The sequence below is a fragment of the Myxocyprinus asiaticus genome, chromosome 2, assembly GCF_019703515.2.
Source record: "Myxocyprinus asiaticus isolate MX2 ecotype Aquarium Trade chromosome 2, UBuf_Myxa_2, whole genome shotgun sequence".
Classification (NCBI taxonomy): Eukaryota; Metazoa; Chordata; class Actinopteri; order Cypriniformes; family Catostomidae; genus Myxocyprinus; species Myxocyprinus asiaticus.
The window spans coordinates 60451171-60475675 of NC_059345.1; the positions used below are offsets into that span (position 1 = coordinate 60451171).

At 42.0% G+C, this 24505-nt stretch overlaps 2 protein-coding genes across 2 annotated transcripts in view; both read right to left on the bottom strand.

Moving 5' to 3' along the window:
• The window catches only part of LOC127452865 (aryl hydrocarbon receptor nuclear translocator 2-like), a 1027890-nt gene that overhangs the window by 633493 nt on the left and 369892 nt on the right, over positions 1 to 24505 (bottom strand). The window lies entirely within an intron of this gene.
• Positions 3224 to 24505, bottom strand: part of LOC127453124 (ankyrin repeat and SOCS box protein 7) — an 82512-nt gene continuing 61230 nt past the window's right edge. The window contains exon 5 of the mRNA XM_051719272.1: positions 3224 to 5840. Within this exon, the coding sequence (XP_051575232.1) occupies positions 5701 to 5840 (140 nt within the window). The 3' untranslated portion in view covers positions 3224 to 5700. The remainder of the gene's footprint in view (positions 5841 to 24505) is intronic.

The window sequence follows — 24505 nt, forward strand, 5'->3', positions numbered from 1 at the left end:
TGGGCTCTGGCTGGGTCATTCAAGGACATTCACGGAGTTGTCCCATAGCCACTCCTTTGTTATCTTGGCTGTGTGCTTAGGGTCGTTGTCCTGTTGGAAGATGAACCTTCGCCCCAGTCTGAGGTCCAGAGCGCTCTGGAGCAGGTTTTCATCAAGGATGTCTCTGTACATTGCTGCATTCATCTTTCCCTCGATCCTGACTAGTCTCCCAGTTCCTGCCGCTGAAAAACATCCCCACAGCATGATGCTGCCACCACCATGCTTCACTGTAGGGATGGTATTGGCCAGGTGATGAGCGGTGCCTGGTTTCCTCCAGACATGATGCTTGCCATTCAGGCCAAAGCGTTCAATCTTTGTTTCTCAAGGTCTGAGAGTCCTTCAGGTGCCTTTTGGCAAACTCCAGGTGGGGTGTCATTTGCCTTTTACTGAGGAGTGGCTTCCGTCTGGCCACTCTACCATACAGGCCTGATTGGTGGAGTGCTGCAGAGATGGTTGTTCTTCTGGAAGGTTCTCCTCTCTCCACAGAGAAATGCTGGAGCTCTGTCAGAGTGACCATCGGGTTCTTGGTCACCTCCCTGACTAAGGCCCTTCTCCCCAGATCGCTCAGTTGGCCAGGCGGCCAGCTCTAGGAAGAGTCCTGGAAGAGTCCCAAACTTCTTCCATTTACGGATGATGGAGGCCACTGTGCTCATTGGGACCTTCAATGCTGCAGAAATTTTTCTGAACCCTTCCCCAAATCTGTGCCTTGATACAATCCAGTCTCGGAGGTCTACAGACAATTCCTTGGACTTCATGGCTTGGTTTGTGCTCTGACATGCACTGTTAACTGTGGGACCTTATATAGACAGGTGTGTGCCTTTCCAAATCATGTCCAATCAACTGAATTTACCACAGGTGGACTCCAATCAAGTTGTAGAAACACCTCAAGGATGATCAGTAGAAACAGGATGCACCTGAGCTCAATTTTGAGTGTCTTGGCAAAGGCTGTGAATACTTATGTACATGTGATTTTTTTCATTTTTTATTTTTAATAAATTTGCAAAGATTTCAAACAAACTTCTTTCACGTTGTCATTATGGGGTATTGTTTGTAGAATTTTGAGGAAAATAATTAATTTAATCAATTTTGGAATAGGGCTGTAACATAACAAAATGTGGAAAAAGTGAAGCGCTGTGAATACTTTCCGGATGCACTGTAATTCATGGGTCTACTACAAATGGTGCGGGATGAGTTAGGTGCCGAAGTTTTGTAAGAATAACAATAAGTATGTGAGATTACAATAGTGATGCTTTGCTCCTCCAGCACCACTAATAATAAGTGAGATTACAATAGTGATGCTTTGCTCCGCAAGCACAACTAACTAGATAGGCATATTTCCTGAAGAAAATGTGAGTGGTGCTTGCCGTGGCTAAACTCGTCTCATAGCATGTTCTAGCATGTTGCTAAGCACTGCTTTTATGATCCTAGAATGTGTTTGCATGATGCTAGCATGTAGCTAGTATGTTTTAGCACTTCACTAGGTGTTGCTAGCATGTGTTAGCATGATGCTAGCATGTTTTAGCACTTTGTTAGGTGTTGCTAGCATACGTTAGCATGATGCTAGCATGTTTTTAACATGTTTTAACACTTCACTATGTGTTGCTAGCATGTGTTAGCATGATGCTATCATGTTTTTAGCACTTCGCTAGGTGTTGCTAGCATGACACTGAGTCAAACGAGCCAAACAGAAAGTTTCTACAATGTTCTGGTGCAGAGATATGTGTTTTGCTACTTGGTTGCTACTTGGTTGCTTGGCAGTTGCCAGGGTGATACTAAGCTGTTTGCTGTCCTGAGTCATACAAGCCAACAAAAGTCTCTACGACATTCTGACCCTGAGATACCCATCTAAGCAATTTGGAATGGAAGTCAATGGGGTTTGGTTGCTAGGGTGCTCTAAATGGTTGCTAGGGCATGGCTAAGTAGTTTCCATGATGATACTTGAAGAGTGATTGCTCACCCAATTAAAACAAGCCAACTCTCATGTCTCTAGGACATTCTGATCTGAAGATATCACACTCAGCCATTTTTAATGGAAGTCAATAGGGCTGGTTGCTAGGGTGCTCTAAATGGTTGCTAGGGCGTGGCTAGCCAGTGACCAGAGAGATTCTTATTGGCTGATTACTAATCTGACTCAAAAGAGCCAATCCCCAAGTGTCTACAATATTCTGTTCTGAAGATATCCTTCTGAGCCATTTTGAACGGAAGTCTATGGGGGCAGTTGCTAGGGTGCCGTAAATGGTTGCTAGGGCATGACTACGCCATTTCCAAGATGATCCTTAAAGACTGTTTGGCAGCCCGATTGAAATGAGCCCGCTCCCATGTCACAACATTCTGATGAAAAATGACAAACCCTACCCCTTAGAAAAGTCATAGCATAGGTGTCGTCAATAGGCCGGTCGTTTTGACACCTAATTCGTGGGTGTACTACAAACAGTTTGGGACGAGTTAGGTGCCGAAGTTTTGTATGGAATAATAAGTATGTGAGGTTATAATAGTGATGCTTTGCTCTGCAAGCACCACTAATAAGTATGTGAGATTATAATAGTATGCTTTTCTCCACAAGCACCACTAATAATAATAAGTGAGATTATAATAGTGGTGCTTTGCTCCTCAAGCACCACTAATAAAAAGTATGTGAGATTATAATAGTGATGCTTTGCTCCTCAAGCACCACTAATAATAATAATAATAATAATATGTGAGATTATAATAGTCATGTTTTGCTCTGCAAGCACCACAAATATGTATGTGAGATTATAATGATGCTTTGCTTTGCAAGCACCAGTAATAATAACAAGTTTAAATTGTAGATTAGAAGTTTGGCTCTTTCAAGCCAACCTAATAATAAAAAAAATAATATAAAATTGAAATTGTAGATAAGTAGTTTGGCTCTTTCAAACCAACCTAATAATAATACGTTTAAATAGTATATCAGAAGGCTGGCTTTCCAAAGCCAAACTAATTATTTTCTGCGGTAATCAGCATGCAAAAGATGCTGCACATAAAGGTTAACATGCTGTATTTTACCTCAACTATTCCTTTAAAATTAATTTAACGCAACATAGCAATTATAAAAAAAAGTTTATATTGGAGTACAAATGAAGATGGCAGTGATTGCAAAATCCATGAAGTCAATATAATGATTACAATATAAATAATAAATTCTTTAATCAGTATATTTAGCAGACATTTTATTAAAAAGTCACAATTACTGCTTCAAATTCCAGCAATAATACTTGGAAAAATAACAAATGGGGACATTATATTATTCACACAATTGTACATATGAAACTCAGCAAACAGCAGATTAAATACATTCAGTAGTTGATGTTGTGGAAGACTTCCAATTATTAGACAATTCCAACTGCTCAAGCATACCATGGCTCTAAAATAAGTCCTCCAAACCTTGTTCTGATGTTCAATAGATTATGGTAACAAACACTTTTCCCAGTACAGGGACTGTTTCAGTCCCACTTATAAAAATTAAAAAAAAAAAAAACACAGTAAACTCACACAAACAATGCCACTGTTAAAGAGAGAATGAAACAATTTAATATTGTGGCAGGTCAATTTAATGCACTTTGTGTTCATGATGTGGTGAAATGCTGTAGCTCTGCTGTGTCACTGAATGCAAGTCAAGGCAGTTAGTGTTACAACCGGTTTGGGGAAAAAATACTCTAGTAACAACGAGTGAAAGTACTTTTAGAATACTAGTGTCATTCCTCAATTCCGTGCCTTTTCGGCTTTGAAAATTATGAAAAATCAAAAATACTTTTATAAGTACTTTAATGTTTCACCATTAAAGGGAGATGTATATAAATCATACAGGTCAAGCTTTATGACAAAAAAAAAAAAAAATCCTGTTAGGTGGACAGGGTCAGGGTAGACATTCTGTGGGTTAAATTACCACTACATGGTCTGTGAATGATATCTAGCTAACATATTTGTAAAATTACAGTAATTATATTATTTCTTTAAATATGAATATATTGAAATTTTAAAATGACATTAATGTTCTCTATATCTTCCCATAACAGAGTGGACACGCTATGCTTGACCACATATGACTAACATCACAAAATAAAGGAAAACATAAATAAAACAGATATAGCCGACATCAACAGTGTTTGATGCCATTTCATAACATAGATCTTCAATTGAAGGTCAGAGTGTTATGACATAATAGGGTGGGCGATAAGTCAAGGGACACAAAAAACCTTCACTATCAGTGTTATAATTACAAGTTTACCACAAATGAATACACACTAGTGAGAGAATGTAATACTAACCACTTAATTGTATGGGGGATAGAACAGAAATCCAATGATTAACTACATATTTTGGTCAAAGATGTTTGACATGCAGCTCTAAGGACATGGGGGAAATTACACTAGTGCAAAACATTAAAATGATTTCAGTTATTTAAAATTTTACTTTTACAGCAGAGCATTATAAATAGTCTTTAATCCTTTTAACAAGCCAATTACATTTGTACTCTGTTGAAATTAAAAATTATAAATACCAAATCTCGTACTGGGGACATAAAAGGCGATGACCCACTAACATAAAAATAAAAAAAGTACATTTTTTAAATGCTATGCAGACCTTACAAGATGCTGTGACAAAATGTTTATATTTGTAGAAAAAAAAACCCTCTAAAGTGCATTTAAAATACCTAGATTTGACACAGAAAAAGAAAAGCCTGATTTTTTTTTACTTTTACAGATTGCCAGTATTTAAGATATTTTTTTTGTGCACAACAAAAAATCCTAAAGAAATTATGGCCAACTAAAATTTAAGCATCAATTGATTAGTAATTGATTCTGATTTTCTTTTAATTATGGGTCCAAACTTTCCCACATCAAAGCCCTTGACATGTCATATGAAAAATAATCACTCAAACCCCGAAACACTTTGATACAAGCTTGTGGCTTAAATAGTCTAAAAATATCTGCTGTACATATGACTTTGTTAATGATTTATGAGTGTATATGTTCAGTTTGTTGCAACTATACCTTTTCCTATGCCTTTCAATGGAAATTAAAGCCAAGCACCTGATATTTAAAATGATTTGTAAATGTATATTTTGTCCGATGTATATTTTTCAAAACAAATAAAAAAGGTCACTCTCAAACTGAGACAATAAGATTTTGCTGTAATAAAATAAAAATAAAAATTCTTAACAGAGCTGTTATAATGTTAATAACTTAAAAAAGAAAAAAAGAAAAAGTGGTCAAAGTATTTCTCCAGAGCAAAAATCATAATACGGTTAACACATGCACATTTGTATTTATACAAAATTGTGTGGGTGTCCTGAATATGTCAATTTTTCCCCATAGTTTTAAAGGGTTATATCTTTTTCTGTCTGAGAATTAAAACAATCAAATGTCAAATATTTACAAAGGCCTTGTTGATTAAAAAAGAAAAATATATTTTGTACAAATGAAGCTTTCACATTTTCCAAAATTCTTCTCTCATGGGTTAGAAATTTCTCAAGGCATGCCCCCATAGTGCACAAACCAACACCTACAAACGCATCAACTTACATTGCTCCCTGTTGCAGTCATTACTCCGTATGAATTTTCACTCTGTACAAACATGGTTTTACAAACTGTGCACCTACTTCCAGAAATGCGCTAGGCTACAGTTTGTCAGCCTCTGTCAAACATTGTCAAATTTGTGTTTTAAGTAGTCCTTCATAACCTTGGCAATGGGCAGATCTTCCAGAAACTTTAAACTCTGGAGGCCGATGCACTGCCGGATCTTTATCCTGCACAGATCTTGCAAAGTCCTGGGTTGCCCTGAAACACAATGTTTGAGTCAATAAAAATGTTATGATATCAAGGAGTTAATCTAAGTAATCAAACGTGCATGTATTTACAGATTATTTTTTAACTGATGACAGCAATAGATAAAGGTACAAAAAACTTTGTCACTTTAGTCTTAAAGCTGAAATACACAAAAAACATGATCTAAAAAATGTACATAAGGCGGTGTCAAAATTATTATTATTTTATTAAGGGGCAACAAATGCTCCCTGGAACCATAAAAAATGCAAAATATCACCCATGTCAAACACTTACAGTAAGTATCCAACCAGTGACCCTTACTATCGCGGGGATTAACGTGGTAGTAAAACTTTAAATTTTTACACGTGAGACTCTGTTTAAAAAAACTCTCTGTGAGGATTATTTAACATCTCTGCACCTTGTTACATTGTTTTGAGGCTGGTCTTAATCAGAATTATTTGCTGTTAGTGTCCCTTTATGTTTCATGAGACAATAATGGTCATGGTCTTGCTTACCGTTACACATCAGGTGTGCATTATTGTTTAATTATTCAACTGGCCGGAGTCAATTATTCTGCTTATACCACGGTTACCACACCTTAATACATCGTTCAGGGTTTTATCTCAAGACATTTTCTGGTTTTCGTCCCTAAATCGCTCTTGTAAGAGGAACTACTTTATTCTGCCACAGATTCAGCATCTTGCTTTGATACAGTCCGAGCCTTCGTTGCTAGTTCGAAAATGTCACTTTTGAACTAGCAACGGAGGATAGTGAGGCTTGCGCTGCTTTACTCGAGGACTTACTGGAGTAATAAGGTAGTGGGTTTGTGCATGTGTGTGCGAGTTTGTGTGCAAGTTTGTTTTTGAGGGATCGAAAGAGAAACTCAGAAACTGAGATCGCTTCTGGGATTAATTTTTTTGTTGCAGCTCTCATCAGAAGTAACATCGCCAAGATGCAAGTTTAATCACTTCTCAGCAGCAGCAAGTGTCGCCATATTTCCGTTTTATACCACGGGTCTGTTGAATGCTTGATTCTGATTGGTGGGCGGACATTCTAAGGTGTGAATTATTTTTCAAGTAAACGCATGGCTATGAAGTATTTCCAGGTCTTGACTGCATAACGGTTCCATATCACTTCGCCAAATTATTTCAAAGAGCCCTTCAGGCTACCACAACAAAATAAACAATTAAAACAAAGACACTGGTTAAGTACATCGGATAAGAATGACAAACAATGTCTATAATATCCTACATTTATTTCAGTTTCGATTGAAAAGTGTCCTTGGGCTCCCTCTCTTTCGCTCTCGTCTCACCCATCCACACACATACACATTGAGACTTGAGTCGCTACCAACATATAGAGCCGCACCCCCCCTGCGACTTGATCAATACAAGTTTCTATTATCTGAAATAACTTTTAATATTTGAACATTTTTATGTTTCAGTGTATTTCGCCCTAATCAGCCTCACATAGCTATAGTGGAAAGCACTGCGCTAACCCTCCCCCTCTCTTTCGCTGTCACACAAACTCTCTCGGAAGCAAAGTCAGCACACCCCCGCGACTCACTGGGATTGTAAACAGTTGTTTAGCAATAGAAAAGCTGTAGAAAAGTGGTGACACTAGCTGCTGCTGATACTTAAACTTGCAATCTGATGCGATGTTATTCTTGACGAGAGCCACTTTAAACAGGTAATTCCACATGTGATCTCTCTCACGTGCGCGCACGCGCACACACACACACACACACACACACACACACACAACCTTGTTACTCCAATGCCGAAAAGCAGTGCATCCTCCGTTGGCAATTCTAAAGTGACGTTTTCGAACTAACAATGAAGGCTTGAGCTGTATCGAAGCTAGATACACTTGATCTACACAACAGTTACTATATTATCTGAAAATTCTGTGGGAAACCCTCACGCTCCCCTCTCTTAAGCTCTCTCACACACGTGGACACACATACATTATACGCATTACGCACAGACATAATCACGAGCGAAAAACAGAGCTGTCATGTCAGCGTACACCTGCATCTCAGTAGGGTTGAAAACAGTTGTTAAGGTTTACATCGGAGAAGCTATATACAAAAATGGCGACACTCGCACACACTAAGAAGTGCTTAAACTTACATCTTGGAGGTCACGTGACGCCATGCGAGAAGCAGACGTGTGACCGACTGGTTCTGCGCACTTTGCTAGCTTTTAAATTATTAAACCTCTGGCGGGCCTGCAGACCGGGGACTCAATTTGGATGGCACGTCGGGAGAAGAAATTCAGCATCAACTGTCCAACATCTCGGTGATGCTGACGAAGGTTGTTGCTGACTTGGAGGATCTCACTGTAATTCATCGATCGATTACGGCGATGGAAACAAAATTCTCTGAGTTGGTCACAAGAGTGGCAGAAGTTGAAAGACGGATTAGACATCAGAAAGGGAATTATCCGCTAATCCACCTGCCTCAAAAACAGATTTGGAATCCATCCAAATGGAAGATCTCGAAAATAGGAATCGAAGGAACAATATACGAATTGTTGGAATTCCTGAGCATGAAGAGGGCAGAGATATGGTGAAATTCCTGGATGAGCTCTTCCCGAGTCTGCTCGACATGACATAGGCCATAAACTGGAAATCGAGCGAGCTCGCAGATCTGTTGAGGGAGACAGGCCCAAATCAATTCTGGCCAAATTTCTGAGATCATCCAATAAAGATATTCGGTTACGCGAGGCGAGGAGCAAAGGAAAGCTTTCTTGAAAGAATCACAATATTTTCTTGTTCCCGGACTTTGCAAATTTGACAAGAGATGTGATCGGTTCAAGGAATGTAAGGAACTCTTACATCAATGGAAAATCGCTTTTGCACTGATGTTTCCGGCCAGACTGAGAATAGAAACGAGGGATGGTTACAGGGTATTTCCGTGCCCCAAGCAAGCACTGTCTTTTATAAAAACAATGGGTAAGCCATTTGGGGTTCCCTATCTGTCACCCACTTGACGTTGTGTCGATGAAGGGACACTAGGGGTCACTCTTGGGAGCCCCAAACACCTCTGATCTTTGAGAAAAGGCCAAAGGGAATTGCCAAGTGGAATTTGCTTGCCACTCCCCCGGACATACGGGTATGAAAGGAGCTGGCTCGCAACCACTCATTCAGATTTTCTCTTCGGAGCCTGTGCAAGGTAAGGGAATTCAGCTATTCGTTGAGCTGAATTCATCCGCCGAGTTAATTCACCTCATCTGCAGGATTTATGGCGCATCAGCGGCTTCTCCCCCTCTGCACCGGTGGAGTGCAGAGAACACCCCTGGGCGCTTCGGCAAGCTAAGTGTATATTCTTTCCCTAAAAGAGTATATTTCCTTCAACTAAAACAGTAGCACTTATGAGAGCATCTTTTTAAAGATGCCTTTCCATTTGTGTATAATTCCTGGTTGTGGTCGTTACCTCTCTGCTTCTGACGGCCACGATCGCTGCCTTACATGTTTGGGTGCCGCCCACACGGAGACATCGTGCGTGGACGGGTCATGTCCTCATTGCGAGAACATGACTATGGCAACGTTGCGGTCACGGCTTTCTTTTGTAAGAGGGAAAGCCACCTCAGCGGCTCCCCGCCTCGGTCCTTCTACCTACGGGTATGAGGCCACATCAGCTAGCACTGGGGGCGATTTGGGGACCTCAATGGGAGCACCTCCGCCGGGAAACCCCCCACGGACCTCCCATTCCTCAGCATGCTCATCTGCATGCTCATCTGCCCCGGTCGGGTTCTGGGATGAGACCGCCAGCTCATCTCAGGGCGAGTTCTCATGAGTTCTCATTCAGAGCTTGCTGTCAATCGCAGCATCGGAGAGTGGGCTCGTCCAGTCCGACGCTGAGGCTTCGGCTGGGCTTCCACCTTTGGGTATGGTCGACCAGTCGCTGGCCGACGTGGAGCTGACAGACATGCTTGCCTGGGCATCGGGCTGGAGTGGAAACCTCCACTCACCCCTGAACCCTCGCAGCTCGATGATTGGTTCCTGGGCCCAGAGCGCCGCTCACGGCCGTGCCCCGCCCCGGTCCCTTTCTTCCTGGAAGTGCATGAGGAGCTGATGAGGTTGTGGAGGGCACCTTCAACTGCCCGATCCTGGTCTTTCAGCTTCCCCGCTCTCACTACCCTCGATGGTGGGGTTGCCAGGAGGTATTCGGTGATTCCCCAGGTGGATAAGGTGATTGCGGTGCACCTGTGCCCGCAGAGCGCTGCCACCTGGCGGGGCCACCCGAAACTCCCATCCAGGACCTGTAGGCTTACGTCGTCTCTCGCGACTAAGGCCTACGGTGCCGCTGGACAGGCTGCCTCTGCCCTGCAGGCCATGGCTCTCCTGCAAGTACACCAAGCTAAAACGCTTAAAGAACTGCACGAGGGTAGTTATGACCCGGGATTGATGCAGGAGCTGCACTCGGCGACCGACCTCACTCTCCGGGCGACAAAGGTCACTGCACAGTCTCTCGGGCAGGCGATGTCCACCCTGGTGGTCCAGAAGCGCTACCTTTGGCTCAACCTGGTCGAGATGAGGGAGGCTGATAAGGCACGGTTCCTTGACGCCCCCATCTCCCAGGTTGGCCTGTTCGGCGACACCGTCAAGGACTTTGCCCATCAGTTTTCGGTGGTGAAACAGCAGACGGAGGCTATTCAGCACATCCTGCCCCGGCGCGGTTCAAGACCCTGCACCCCATCTGCTCGTCGCCAAGGGTGTCCTCCTGCAGCAACAGCACTGACTCCGCTGTGGCCAGGCCCTGGCGTGGAGCCACCCGCAGAAAGCAGATGCCACCCGAAGGCTTCGAAGTGCCACTGAGATGGGCGACCCAAGGACGAGGAGACCCGCTGCTCTGGAGGTGGTGGACAGAGCACTCCATCCCCCGGTGGAGGGCCGGGAGGAGAATCTTTTGTTTCCTTTTTCTTTGATTTCGCCCAAATACTCAACAAAAGAGCAGTTTCCTTATTCTCTGGGTCACATATCCGGTGCTCACGGCCATCGTCACGACCGCCGACCACCGTTCCCTCCAGGGGTGGCCCCTGCGAGCCCAGCTGTGGCACAAACACACCCACGCCAGGCTGGTTCTGACAGACTGCGGGGACAATATTCCTCCTCCCCCCTCCCTGACCGGCCCTATGATGGGTATCCGGAGCCAGTTAAGTGCTTTGATGTCCCCAGACTCAGCACGGCCATGGGGTAGGGGCTCAAGCCCCCTCGACGTGGTGCCTCAGGCTCCACCCCACCACGAGGCCCCACTTGCCGGTACGTCCTACGTGATTGTCCCCTTGGTCCCTCTCGCCCAGAGTTTGGATGTGTGGCTTGTGCTTTCCAACCCGTCACGATGGCTGACCCGGACCGTCCGACTCGGCTACGCAATTCAGTTTGCCAGGCGCCCGCCCAGGTTCAGCGGAGTCCGCTTCACCTCGGTGAAGGGCGAGAACGCCGCTACCTTGCGCGCGGAGATTGCTACCCTTCTGCGGAAGGATGCGATAAAGCCTGTCCCTCGACCTGCTCCTCGTCCTCCCTCCCTTACCTTGCACAGGGTCTGTGCAAGTAGGCTCACTGGGGAAATGCATACTTGCATAGTCCCGGGGGCCAGCTGTGTGCAGCGTGTCTGTACCGAGGGGGGAAGTGAACAGGTCTGGAGAGGCTGGAGGGGCAGCTGTCCCCCTCCACCTTGAAGGTGTATGTAGCCGCTATATCGGCACATCACGATGCAGTAGACAGTAAGTATTTGGGGTAGCACGACTTGATCATCAGGTTCCTGAGAGGTGCTAGGAGGTTGAATCCCCCCAGACCGCGCCTCATCCCCTTGTGGGACCTCTCTGTGGTCCTTCGGGGCCTATGGGGAGCTCCATTCGAGCCCCTGGAGTCAGTTGAGCTAAAGGCACTCTCCTTGAAGACTGCCCTGCTGACTGCGCTCACATCCAGGGTAGGGGACATGCAGGAGTTCTCTGTCAGTGAAACATGCCTGGAGTTCGGTCTGGGTTACTCTCACGTGATCCTGAGACCCCGACCGGGTTATGTGCCCAAGGTTCCCACGACCCCATTTAGGGATCAGATGGTGAACCTGCAAGCGTTGCCCCAGGAGGAGGCAGACCCAGCCTTGGTGTTGCTGTGTCCAGTGTGTGCTTTGCGCAACTATTTGGATCATACGCAGAGCTTTAGAAGCTCCGAGCAGCTCTTTGTCTGCTTTGGGGGACAGCGGAAAGGAAGCGCTGTCTCCAAACAAAGGATCACCCACTGGGTCATTGACGCCATTGCGATGGCATATCACACCCAGGATGTGCCGTCCCCCTTGGGGCTGCGAGCCCACTCTACTAGGAGTGTGGCGGCCTCCTGGGCCCTGACCAATGGCGCCTCTTTAGCAGACATCTGCAGCAGGCTGGGCAACACCCAACACATTTGCGAGGTTTTACAATCTCCGGGTTGAGCCGGTCTCGTCCCGTGTGTTGTCAGGTACGAGCAGGTAAGTTCCGGGACAGCTGGCCGGGTGTACCGCTTGCACATAGCGCTTTGACTCCCAGTCGTGTTAACAGAGTCGTGGACCCTGGATGACTTCCTCCTTAGCCCTGTGGCAGGTGGGTTTGCGGAGAAACTCCCTGCCGGCCCAATATGTGTGCTAACATGCTAACATGTGCTGGTTCCCTGTAGGTAACCCACGTTTGATGTATCTTCCACAAAATTGTTTCCCTTTTGGTAAACTGTGTCTTCCTTGGGCAGAGGGCCTCTGCCCCGGTCACAGTGTCTGTAGAGCTCCTCCCCCCTTGGGTAGGACCTACCACAGGACTTTTCTACATGACATAATTCCGACAAAACTCGGTAAGACCATGTGACGTATATCCACTCAAATACCCTTCGGTCGGGGTGTGGCCCCCAGCATGGACACTTATGGCCCTCAGTCGGTTAACGATTTCCACTCTTTTTGGGGAGAAAAAAAAAAAAAAAAAGAGGAAAAGAGGCCACGGCTGGGCTAGCCTGTCCCCATTTTTTGGGCAGTCGACTTGTCCCCGAGATACAGGGGACCGTTCGACGCTCGTAGGAGCGTTGGGGGAGGTAATGTGAAGGCCTGGTGTGCTGGCTACGAGGCACACAGCAGTCTGCCCGTCTCGCACTGCCAGTCCACGCAACACAGTTCAGTCCTTGTGGTGTTTCGTATAGGGACCCCTAGTGTCACTAGATCGACACAACGTTGAGTGAGTGACAGATAGGGAACATCTTGGTTACTTTCATAACCTCCGTTCCCTGATGGAGGGAACGAGACATTGTGTCCCTCTTGCCACAACACTGAACTACCCACTGAAATAGCCGGGACCTTGTCTCGGCTCCTCAGCACAAAACCTGAATGAGTGGTTGCATACCAGCTCCTTTTATACCCGTATGTCTGGGGGAGTGGCATGCAAATTCCACTCGCCAATTCCCATTGGCCTTTTCTCAAAGATTAAAGGTGTTTGGGGCTTTCAAGTGTGACCCCTAGTGTCACTACATCGACACAACGTCTCGTTCCCTCCATCAGGGAAAGGAGGTTACGAAAGTAACCAAGACGTTTTTCATGTAGCTCCAGAATGGATTAACTCGCTGTTCTTATTCTGGCTGTCTAAGGAAGCTGGGTGCCATTTTTGTTTCTTTTTGCACTGGCTCCGTCTAACGGATGGAGTTTGTTTTGTGGAATGACTCCAAGGAACTTTTGCATGGACGGATGATCGCTTTTACACTGAAGTTCCTGGCCAGATTGAGAATGGATACTAAGAATGACTGCAAAATATCTTTAAATACCTACTCAAGGATGTCTTTTATAAAGTTGACGGACTGAGTAAGTCATGGCGTATTTTTTTATGCAGCCTCCGAGTGAATTTGTCTTGCTCAATACACACTTGACCATTCGAGAAACCAGGGTGCCTGTTCTGTTTTTTAGTTTTTTTGTGCTGGTTCCGCCTAGCGGCTGGAGCTTGTTTTGTTGAATAACACTCCTTCAGGACAGTTGTGGTTGAATCTGTTCATTCTTTGTGCTTATGCCTCCTGTTGGCTGGAGTTTGTTTTAGTGGAATATTTTTAAGGGACATTAGAATTATTACGTCATCTGCCGAACTCATAACAACTGGCTCACTGAACACTTGTCTGTCTGTCCGAGGAAACTGAACGGCTTTATATCAGCTGGAATTTGTTTTGTGGAGGAACACACCTTCGAGTCAGTTCTGTGACTGAATCTATATATTGTGTGTGTTTATTCTGCCTATTGGCTGGGGTCTGTTTTTTGCAAAATATTTTCTGTTATGTAATTTTGCCTTACAAAATTTGTGCAGAAGCACCGGACTTGAGCAATCCGATGGCAAATTTGTCGTGGGAACTCTCGTATGCGTACATGGACCTTTTGAGTTGAGGGATCGACGCCGGTTGGCGCTGTCGTGCGCAGGGTTAATGCGCACATTTTTCTTTTTTCTGTTTGTTTGGTTCAGGGGGGGGAGGTTCGGGGTTTGATTGTTGCAATAATGTTGGAATGTGGTCTGTATAATCTTGCTGTTGACACAATTAATTTTTTCTATTATATCAAATGTTAATATGAGGGGATTATCTCTCGCCACATGGAATGTGAATGGGTTGGGGCACCCTATAAAAAGAAGGAATGTTATTTATTTTCTTAAGCGTAAGAAATGTGATATAGTGTTTCTTCAAGAAACGCAGCTTTCCCAGCAGGAAGCTGAAAAATTTGGGAAACTATGGGGTGGACATGTTTTCTTTAGTGCGGGCTCAAGTAAGAGCAGGGGGGTCATTACACTGATAAGTAAACATCTACAATTCAAATTTCTCAAACAGATTAAAGATAAATCAAGAAGAGTCATTATTGTTTTAGGAGAAATTCAGGGGCAAAGTTTGATTTTGGCTAATATTTACGCACCTAACGGTGATGATCAGGGCTTTTTTATAGAGCTTGAAGGGATGTTGCAAGCCGCTGGCACCCCTCATGATATAATATTGGGAGGAGATTTTAATCTATTGATGGATTCAGTCCTTGATCATAGTGAAGCAAAAGTGTGTTAGCCCACTAGAGCAACTGTGACACTTCACAGGATGTGTAAAAATCTTGGTCTTGCAGATATTTGGAAACCTTTGAACCCATCTGGTAGAGACTATACATTTTTTTCATCAGTCCATAAGATTTACTCTAGAATAGATTTTTTTAATTTTTTTTTATATCTAAGTCCCTCATTTAATCTGTTGTTGACTGCTCAATTGGAAACATCTTAGTCTCAGATCACGCCCTGGTGAGTTTAGAGGTGATGCCACATACGGAGAAAAAGAAATCATATAGTTGGCACTTTAATGTATACCTTTTGCAAAATCCTGTTTTCCAACAAATGTTAAAGACTGAAATCAGTGTTTATATGGAGACCAACTGGTCCTCAGTATCCTCTGTGGGTGTGGCTTGGGAGGTACTTAAAGGGGTTCTTAGGGGTTGGATCATACAGTATGCCTCATTCATCAAAAAATCCAAAGCACGAGAAATCGTGGAGTTGGAAGGGAATATTACAAATTCAGAGGCAGAGCTGAAGTGCAGAATGTCGTCTGATGGCATCAGAGAATTAACACAACTGAAATACAGATATAATACTATTTTGTCATGGAAAGTGGAGTTTTGGTCATTCAGGGCAAGACAGTCATATTTTGAGTCAGGGAACAAAGCAGGGAAGCTTTTGGCTAGATATATAAAGCAGAGAGAGTCTTTTTCTACCATTCCCTCAGTGAAATCTGCTGGTGGTGAAATTTTTACCTCGGCCATTGACATTAATCATGGCTTTAAAGAATTCTATCTTGATCTTTATAGTTCCACGTCTTCGTCTACTGATGAAGATATTAGAAACTTTGTGGAACGATTAGAACTTCCTAAATTGACGACTGAGCAAAAAAAACTCGGAGATTGACGAAGTAATTAAGGCCCTGCCTACTGGCAAGGCTCCAGGGCCAGATAGTTTTGCCGCTGAATTTTTCAGATCTTCTGCTACAGAATTGGCTCCACTTTTGTTAGAAGTTTATACAGAATCATTAAAGAACAGAAAGCTTCCGCCAACCATGACACAAGCCCGGATCAGTCTGATTCTTAAAAAAGGACAAAGATCCGAATGAGTGTAAAAGTTACCGTCCAATTTCCCTGATCCATCTAAATGTTGTCAAAATTTTTGGCTAACCGGTTAAGTTATGACATCTCTTATACATATAGATCAGGTGGGGTTTATTCGGGGCCGTAGCTCTTCTGATAACATTAGGCATTTCATCAATATCATGTGGTCAGTAGCGAATGATCAGACTCCAGTTGCTGCCATTTCACTTGACGCCAAAAAGGAATTTGATATGGTAGAATGGGATTATCTTTAAGATTTTGGAAATTAATTGGTTCGGGATTACTTTTATTGGATGGATTAAGTTACTTTATAGACACCCTGTAGCAGCGGTACAATCAAATGGATTAATTTCAGATTATTTTACTCTGAATAGGGGTACTCAGCAGGGTTGCCCTCTTTCCCCATTATTGTTCTGTCTTGCCCTGGAACCATTAGCAGCCACGATAAGAAAGGAGGATGATTTTCCAGGGGTGGTGGCGGGAGGTATGGCACATAAGCTTTTGCTTTACGCAGATGATATTTTATTATTTGTCTTCACAGAATTATTAATTCCTTTTCCAAGCTCTCAGGATACAAAGTCAATTGGTCTAAATCCGAAGCTTTAGCACTGACAGCGTACCTAATATATATATATATATATATATATATATATATATATATACACACATACATACACATACACATACACACACACACACACACACACACATACATATACAAACCACCGGTCAAAAGTTTTGCAACACTCATTCTTTATTATAATTTCTTTTCACATTTTAGAATAATAGTGAAGTCATCAAAACTATGGGATAACATAAATGGAACTATGGGAATTATGTTGTGACTAAACAAAATCCAAAATAAATCAAAACTGTGTTATATTTTAGCATCTTCAAAGTAGTCACCCTTTGCCTAGAATTTGCAGACATGTACTCTTGACATTATCTCATCCAACTTCTTGAGGTATCACCCTGGGATGCTTTTTAAACAGTACTGAAGGAGTTCCCATCTATGTTGGGCACTTATTGGCTGCTTTTCTTTATTATTTGGTCCAAGTCATCAATTTCAAAAACTTTTTTTTTTAAATTAAATTGTAGTTATATAATAAAATAAATAAATATGGTGGCACAATTATATTTTTGTCTACAAAACTAATTTCAAACATTTAAGCATACGTCTTCAGATCAAAAGATTTTTAAGATCATGAGAAACATTTCAGTCAAGTGTTTCAAAACTTTTGACCGGTAGGGTGTGTGTGTATGTATATATATATATATATATATATATATATATATACACACACACACACACACACACACACACACACATATACACACACACACACACATATATATATAAATGCACAAAGTTAATGTAACATGTAAGGCTATGTCCACACTAATACGTTTTCGTTTGAAAACGCATTACACTACATTTTGGCCTTCCGTCCACACTGAGATGGCATTTTTGTCTAGCATTTTCCGCTAACGTTCTCCCAAGTGGATACATTTGAAAACTGTGTCTTTGCATTGTAGTGTGGACAGGGAAAACTGAGATATTCGGAAACAATGATGTATTTGTTGTCATGTGATGCAGTCATGTGATCCATTCAAATCAAAACAATAAAGATGGTGGCCCATGTTGTAGCAGAGTTGTGGTGCCTGCTATCCACTCTGATGACGTTGTTAAAAATAAATTTCACATTTACATTGCATTCTTTCAAGGTGACAAGTGTAAGTTTACTCGGTATTGCTGTCTGGGGCGGAACACACGGACAATTGCATTTCATATCGTACATGGAAATGACGCAGGGCCAAGCTTCTTACGTTTTTTTTTTTTTTTTTTTTTTAAACGTATGGGCAGTATTCAGACGTTTCAGTGTGGATAGGCAACTTTTGGAAAACTTTTGAAAACGGCAGTGGAAGGAGAGTGTCTGGAAAGCAAAAAAGCAATTTTAAAATTTATCCAGATTAATGTGGAAGTAGTCTCAGGAGGATAGTCTGACCTTTGTTGCTTTTTTTTTTTTTTTTGTAATTAACATTTTTTATTGATTCCTACAAAACATATATACAAGAGCAAAAAAACAAACAAACAAAAAAAATGTGTGTGTGTGTATATATCATGGAATCATTAAAAAATTTAAACCCCACAACCACCCCTCCCCCTCCCAATCCCCAACCCCACCCTGACCCCCAACAAACATCCCTGTGATCACATAAAAGTCTATACACATGAATATAGACAAATATAATATATATATATATATATATATATATATATATATATATATATATATATATAATTACACGTCAAGAAATGTCAGGTATCCGCCCCATTTCTCTATAAACAAATTACATTTTTCTAGACTTCTAAACAACCCTTCTTCAAAGGCCACCACCCTCCACATCTCTGAGCACCACTCAGAAATGATGGCACTCCAGCCGAACTCCAGCCCCTTAAAAGAACCTGTCTGGCGATCATGACGCTAGTTAGGACCTCTTTATGTGCCTATTCTCAACGTCGATGACCACCCCATCGCCCAAAAAGAGTCTGGGGCAAAATGAAAGCCGAGTGCCCAATACATCACATACAAGACTCTGAACCTTCAACCAAAACTCCTGGATCTTAACCCTCTGGGGTCTGAGGGTGTTTTGGGCCCTGGAGAAGTTTTGACATGCCTTGACATCTGTGCTTTTTTCAGTTGCTTAAAAACATACTAATGGCTAAAGTCTGATAACACTGTATTCAGCACAAACGGGGCTACAATAATATGTGTGCAACATGCATGTACATGTTTGTATTTTTGAGAAAATAACGTTTATGCATGGTTTTTAAAAAAACACAAATTTTAAAGTCACTGAAAGAAGGCGAGCAATCAGACTTTTGAACTCACGATACATATATCAGCACCGCACTTTATTAGCAACAGACTGGACCCACATTTTATACTTCACTTAACACACTGGCAACTGACTATCAACCGACAGCTGAATGTCAACACAGCACTTCATATTTATTTCCACTGATTACATGGGGAAATACAGTCTTCTTATTTTGTGTATACTGTATATTGTATATTCTTTGTTTTTGTTTACAGTCTTATTTTGTGTATACTGTATGTTGTATATTATTAGGTGTATATTGTGTTGTGTAACAGATGTGTAAACTGTGTTGTGTGTAAATCAGATATTTATTGTAATTGTTATACTGCTATGTTGTTTCGAACCACACCCAAGACTTTCACCCACTGATGCACTTGTGTATATGGTTGAGTGACAATAAAGGGATTTGATTTGATTTAGAAAGGCTTTGCAATGGCGAATTAGGGGCAAGAACTGTTCAATACAAAACCAGGGAGGGGCTCTCTCAGGTGGAAGCGACCAATGAGCCAAATGTCTAAGACCGAATGCATAATAATTAAACAAAATCTTGGGTAGGCTTAACCCACCTTTTTCAATCAGCCTATGCAGCTTAATGAAATGTAATCTGGGACGTTTCCCATTCCAAATGAAGGACTTTGCTACGTTATCAAATTGCTTGAAATAAGAGAGGGGGACATACATAGGGAGTGACTGTAGCAGGTAGTTGAATTTTGGAATACAATTCATTTTAATAACATTAACCTTCCCAATCATCAATAAATGTCATGAGGCCCACCAAGTCCACATCACTCAAAAACCTTTTTATTAAGGGGTCAAAATGAACTAACTAAATCACACAAATTTGTTGGAAATAAAATACCCAAATATTTAATGCCCTGTTTGGGCCACTGGAAGGCGCCCGGCTGAAAAGCCATTATCGGGCAGTACGCTGTCAGAGACAAAGCTTCGGATTTAGACCAATTAACTCTGTATCCTGAGAATTTAGAAAAGGAATTAATAATTCTGTGGAGGCAAGGCATAGGTCTAGTAGGGTCAGAGACGAATAATAAAATATCATCTGCGTAAAGCAGAAGCTTATGCACCACACCTCCCGCCATCACCCCTGGAAAATCATCCTCCTTTCTTATCGCGGATGCTAATGATTCCAGGGCAAGACAGAACAATAATGTGGAAAGAGGGCAACCCTGCTGGGTGCCCCTATCCAGAATAAAATAATCTGAAATTAATCCATTTGTTTGTACTGCCGCTACCGGGTGTCTATAAAGTAACTTAATCCATCCAATAAACGCACTCCCAAACCCGTACATTTCCAAAATCTTAAAAAGATAATCCCATTCTACCATATCAAATGCCTTTTCGGCGTCAAGTGAAATGGCCGAAACTGGAGTCTGATCATTCACCACTGACCACATGATATTGATGAAACGCCTAATGTTATCAAAAGAACTGTGGCCCTGAATAAACCCCACCTGATCTGTATGTACAAGAGATGTCATAACTTTACTTAATCGGTTAGCCAGAATTTTTGACAATATTTTTAAATCTAGCTGGATCAGTGAAATTAGACGGTGTTGGGCCTCATGTATTCAGATAGAAGACAAAGGCAGGCCTAACACAGTCGTAAAAACATAACTCAAGCCCCCACCTTCTAAGTCGTAAAATTTACTGATAAAAATTGCGCCAAAATCAAACAAAGGGAGTCCAAAACAGACTACAGATCCATGAAGCCTTGCTCACTAAAGGATCGCGCTTAACTCCTATTGGATGAGGCACACAACAGAACGTCCCTCAAACATGACATCATCAGGAGTTCAAATAATTCTGAAATGCTTCCAGAATTCGCTTCCAGCGACTTTGTTCACCAAATACGGAAGTAGCTTTTTGCTGCTCTCAGGTGCAACCTCGTGGCACAAGGAAGTAATGTCCGACTTGAAACTGTAGCCATACAATCTCCATCTCGCTGGACGAGTTGAGATTACTCTGTGTTCAACCGAACACTCTAACAGATCCGAAGGAGACCGCTGAGCAATTCGCATCTTCATCCGTTGGCCTACAGAAGTGAAGAGATTAAAGATTTCTCTTCCATCTTCAATCAAGTCGACATTTCTGAGTTCTCCGCCAGCCCGCCGAGAATCAACAGCCGTACCACCTGCCGACAGAGCGAGGAAACGGCCTCCCGTCATCACACGAGCCTCAAGGAACCAGGTCAAAGTTAAAGGACGGAGGAAAACACATTCTACCTGTGTCCTCATGCGATTCAAGTAAGAGGTTACGTCTGGGCAGAGATAGAATATTATAGTGTTATTCTTGTGTTTCAAGGTTTTTGCTTGTACAGTTTACGGACCGCCATGTCCGCTCATTATTAATACTCAGGGTATTAATTATCACAGATTTGTTTTGCTGTATTGTGGTCCAACCAAATTGGATTGTTGTGCATTTTCGCCATCGCGGGTGAGACAGAAACTGAGTTCATCCATTAAAGAGTCAAATAACGCAGGACTTTTACGAGCCCCGCTCGTAAAACCGCGTCTCTGAGTGATGAACACAGCTGCTTTCTCTCCAGCTATCGTGAAATCAGCTTTCGGGCTGTCACTTAATAATCTCTCTCTCTCTCTCTCTCACTAACCACACTGACAGACACACACACACACTGTCACACACACACCTTATGTGTTATAGGATTATTTTTATTTCCATATCTAATCATGTCACTGTTTATTTTGTAGTTGTAAGTCGGAAGTTTATTGACTGCATTGTATTAATTATTAATTGATATACTGCATAAATAAACTTTGTTTATATTACAAAGAGAAGTGTTTTGGTTTGTTTTTCATACACCTGTGTCATGCTGACGGGATGTCAGTGCTCGGATTCAAACCTTCATTCATTGTTTTTTTTTCCCGAAAATCGATATTCTTCGGATGTCGATTTTCCTAAGAAAACAATCTAATATTGAGACTGTTTTAATATTTGGTTACTAGTCCCTGATTCCAGGGTGGTGCCCCGTCAATGTTAGTCTTTATTAATATTCTATTGATTTTTGATAATTGATAATTATCTTTGATGATTGTTGAATTTGAATGATCAATAAGCTAGTGTTAATTTTAATTAATGTTTCATCGATGTTAACAACTGATGATCATCTTTGATAATTGTTGATTTTAAAGGATTAAAAAAAGCTAACATTGATTCTCATCAATGTTATATTGATTTTAATAATTAGTAATTATCTTTGATAATTATTAATTATTGTTAATAACCAAACTTGCTCCTAAACGTAGCACACTACATTTACTGGAGTCCCATATGAGGTTTTAATGCATTAGATCCAATTAATTAATTTAAATATTAATTAATAACTACAGAAATAATTATTAATTATTTCTGATAGTAACACTGATCTAAACAACCGGTAAAGCCGGTAACTCTTACACTCGCTTGGATCCTTTTTAAGAATCAGACTGATCCGGGCTTGTGTCATGGTTGGCGGAAGCTTTCTGTTCTTTAATGATTCCATATAAACTTCTAACAAAAGTGGGGCCAGTTCTGTAGCATAAGATCTAAAAAATTCAGCGGCAAACCATCTGGCCCCGGAGCCTTGCCTGTAGGCAAGGCTTTAAATACCTCGTCAAGCTCCTCCAAGGTTATCTCAGAATCAAGATAATTTTTTTGCTCAGTCGTCAGCTTAGGGAGTTCTAATGATTCCACAAAGTTTCTAATGTCTTCATCAGTAGACGAAGATGTGGAACTATAAAGATCAACATAGAATTATTTATAAGTATTATTAATATCAATGACTGAGGTAAATATTTCACCACCAGCAGATTTCACTGAGGGAATGGTAGAAAAAGACTCTCTCTGTTTTAAATATCTAGCCGAAAGCTACCCTGCTTTATCCCCCGACTCGAAGTATGACTGTCATGCCCTGAATAGCCAAAACTCCACCTTCCACCTTCCACAACAAAATAGTATTATATCTGTATTTCAGTCGGGTCAATTCTCTGAGGGCATCAGACGACATTTGACGCTTCAGCTCTGGACTTTTAATATTCCCTTCCAACTCCACGATTTCTCGTGCTTTGGATTTTTTGATGAATGAGGCATACTGTATGATCCAGCCCCTAAGAACTGCCTGAAGTGCCTTCCAAGAAATGCCTACAGAGATACTGAGGACTAGTTGATTGATTTAAGCCTTTAACATTTGTTAGAAATCAAGATTTTGCGAAAGGGATACATTAAAGCGGCAACTATATGATTTCTTTTTCTCCGTATGTGGCAACACCTCTAAACTCACCAGGGCGTGATCTGAGACTAAGATGTTTCCAACTGAGCAGTCAACAACAGATTAAATGAGGGACTTAGATATAAAAAAAATATATATATATATATTCTAGAATAAATCTTATGGACTGATGAAAAAAATGTATAGTCCCTCCCAGATGGGTTTAAAAGTCTCCAAATATCTGTAAGACCAAGATTTTTAAACATCCTGTGAAGCATCAATGTTGCTCTAGGGGGCTTACACACTTTTGCTGGACTATGATCAAGGACCAAGTCCATCAAAAGATTAAAGTCTCCTCCTAATACTATATCATTAAGGGTGCCAGCAGCTTGCAACAACATCCCTTCAAGATCTATAAAAAAGCCCTTATCATCAGCGTTAGGTGCGTAAATATTAGCCAAAATCAACCTTTGCCCCTGAATTTCTGCTAAAACAATAGAATCAGAATCGAATTTATTGCCATGTAAGTTTTAACATACAAGGAATTTGCTTTGGTGTTTGATGCATACTATAACAATAAACATAGTAAGATAAATAATAAACTATATTTAAGATAAATATATAGAGAAATGAATATGAAGAATATGAACCATAGAATGTGCAAATGTTCACTGTTCACAGAAAAGTTCACAGTTTGAGTATAATAAAAAGTGGAATAGACCAGATAAATGTTCTTTACGTTGATGCAAGACAGATGTGGAATCTGTTAATGTAACGTGTAGTGTCTATGGAAGTGGGATAAGAGACAATGTCAGGGGGGGTCCTAGGCCTTGTTTACGAGGCCAGCTGCAGACGGGAAGAAACTGTTCTTGTGGCATGAGGTTTTGGTCCTAATGGACCGTAGCCTCCTGCCGGAGGGGAGCGTCTCAAAGAGATTGTGTCCTGGGTGGGAGGGGTTGGCCACAATCTTTTCTGCCCACCTCAGGGTCCTGGAGGCATACAGGTCCTGGAGAGATGGCAGATTGAAGCCAATCACCTTCTCAGCAGAACAAATGACATGCTGCAGTCTGCTTTTGACCTTGGCAGTGGTAGCAGCGTACCAGATGGTGATGGAGGACATGAGGATGGACTCAATGATGGAGGTGTAGAAGTGCACCATCATTGTCTTCGGCAGGTTGAACTTCTTCAGCTACTGCAGGAAGTACATCCTCTGCTGTGCTTTTTTAATTAGAGAGCTGATGTTCAGCTCCCACTTGAGGTCCTGGGAGATGATGGTTCCCAGGAAATTGAAGGACTCCACGGTGTCAACTGGAGAGTCACAGGATGATGGGGGTGGCTGGGCCTGGATTCTTTCTGAAATCTAAGACCATCATGGTTCACAGCATTGAGCTCTAAGTTGTTCTGACTGCACCATGTCACCAGATGATCAATCTCCCACCTGTAGGCAGACTC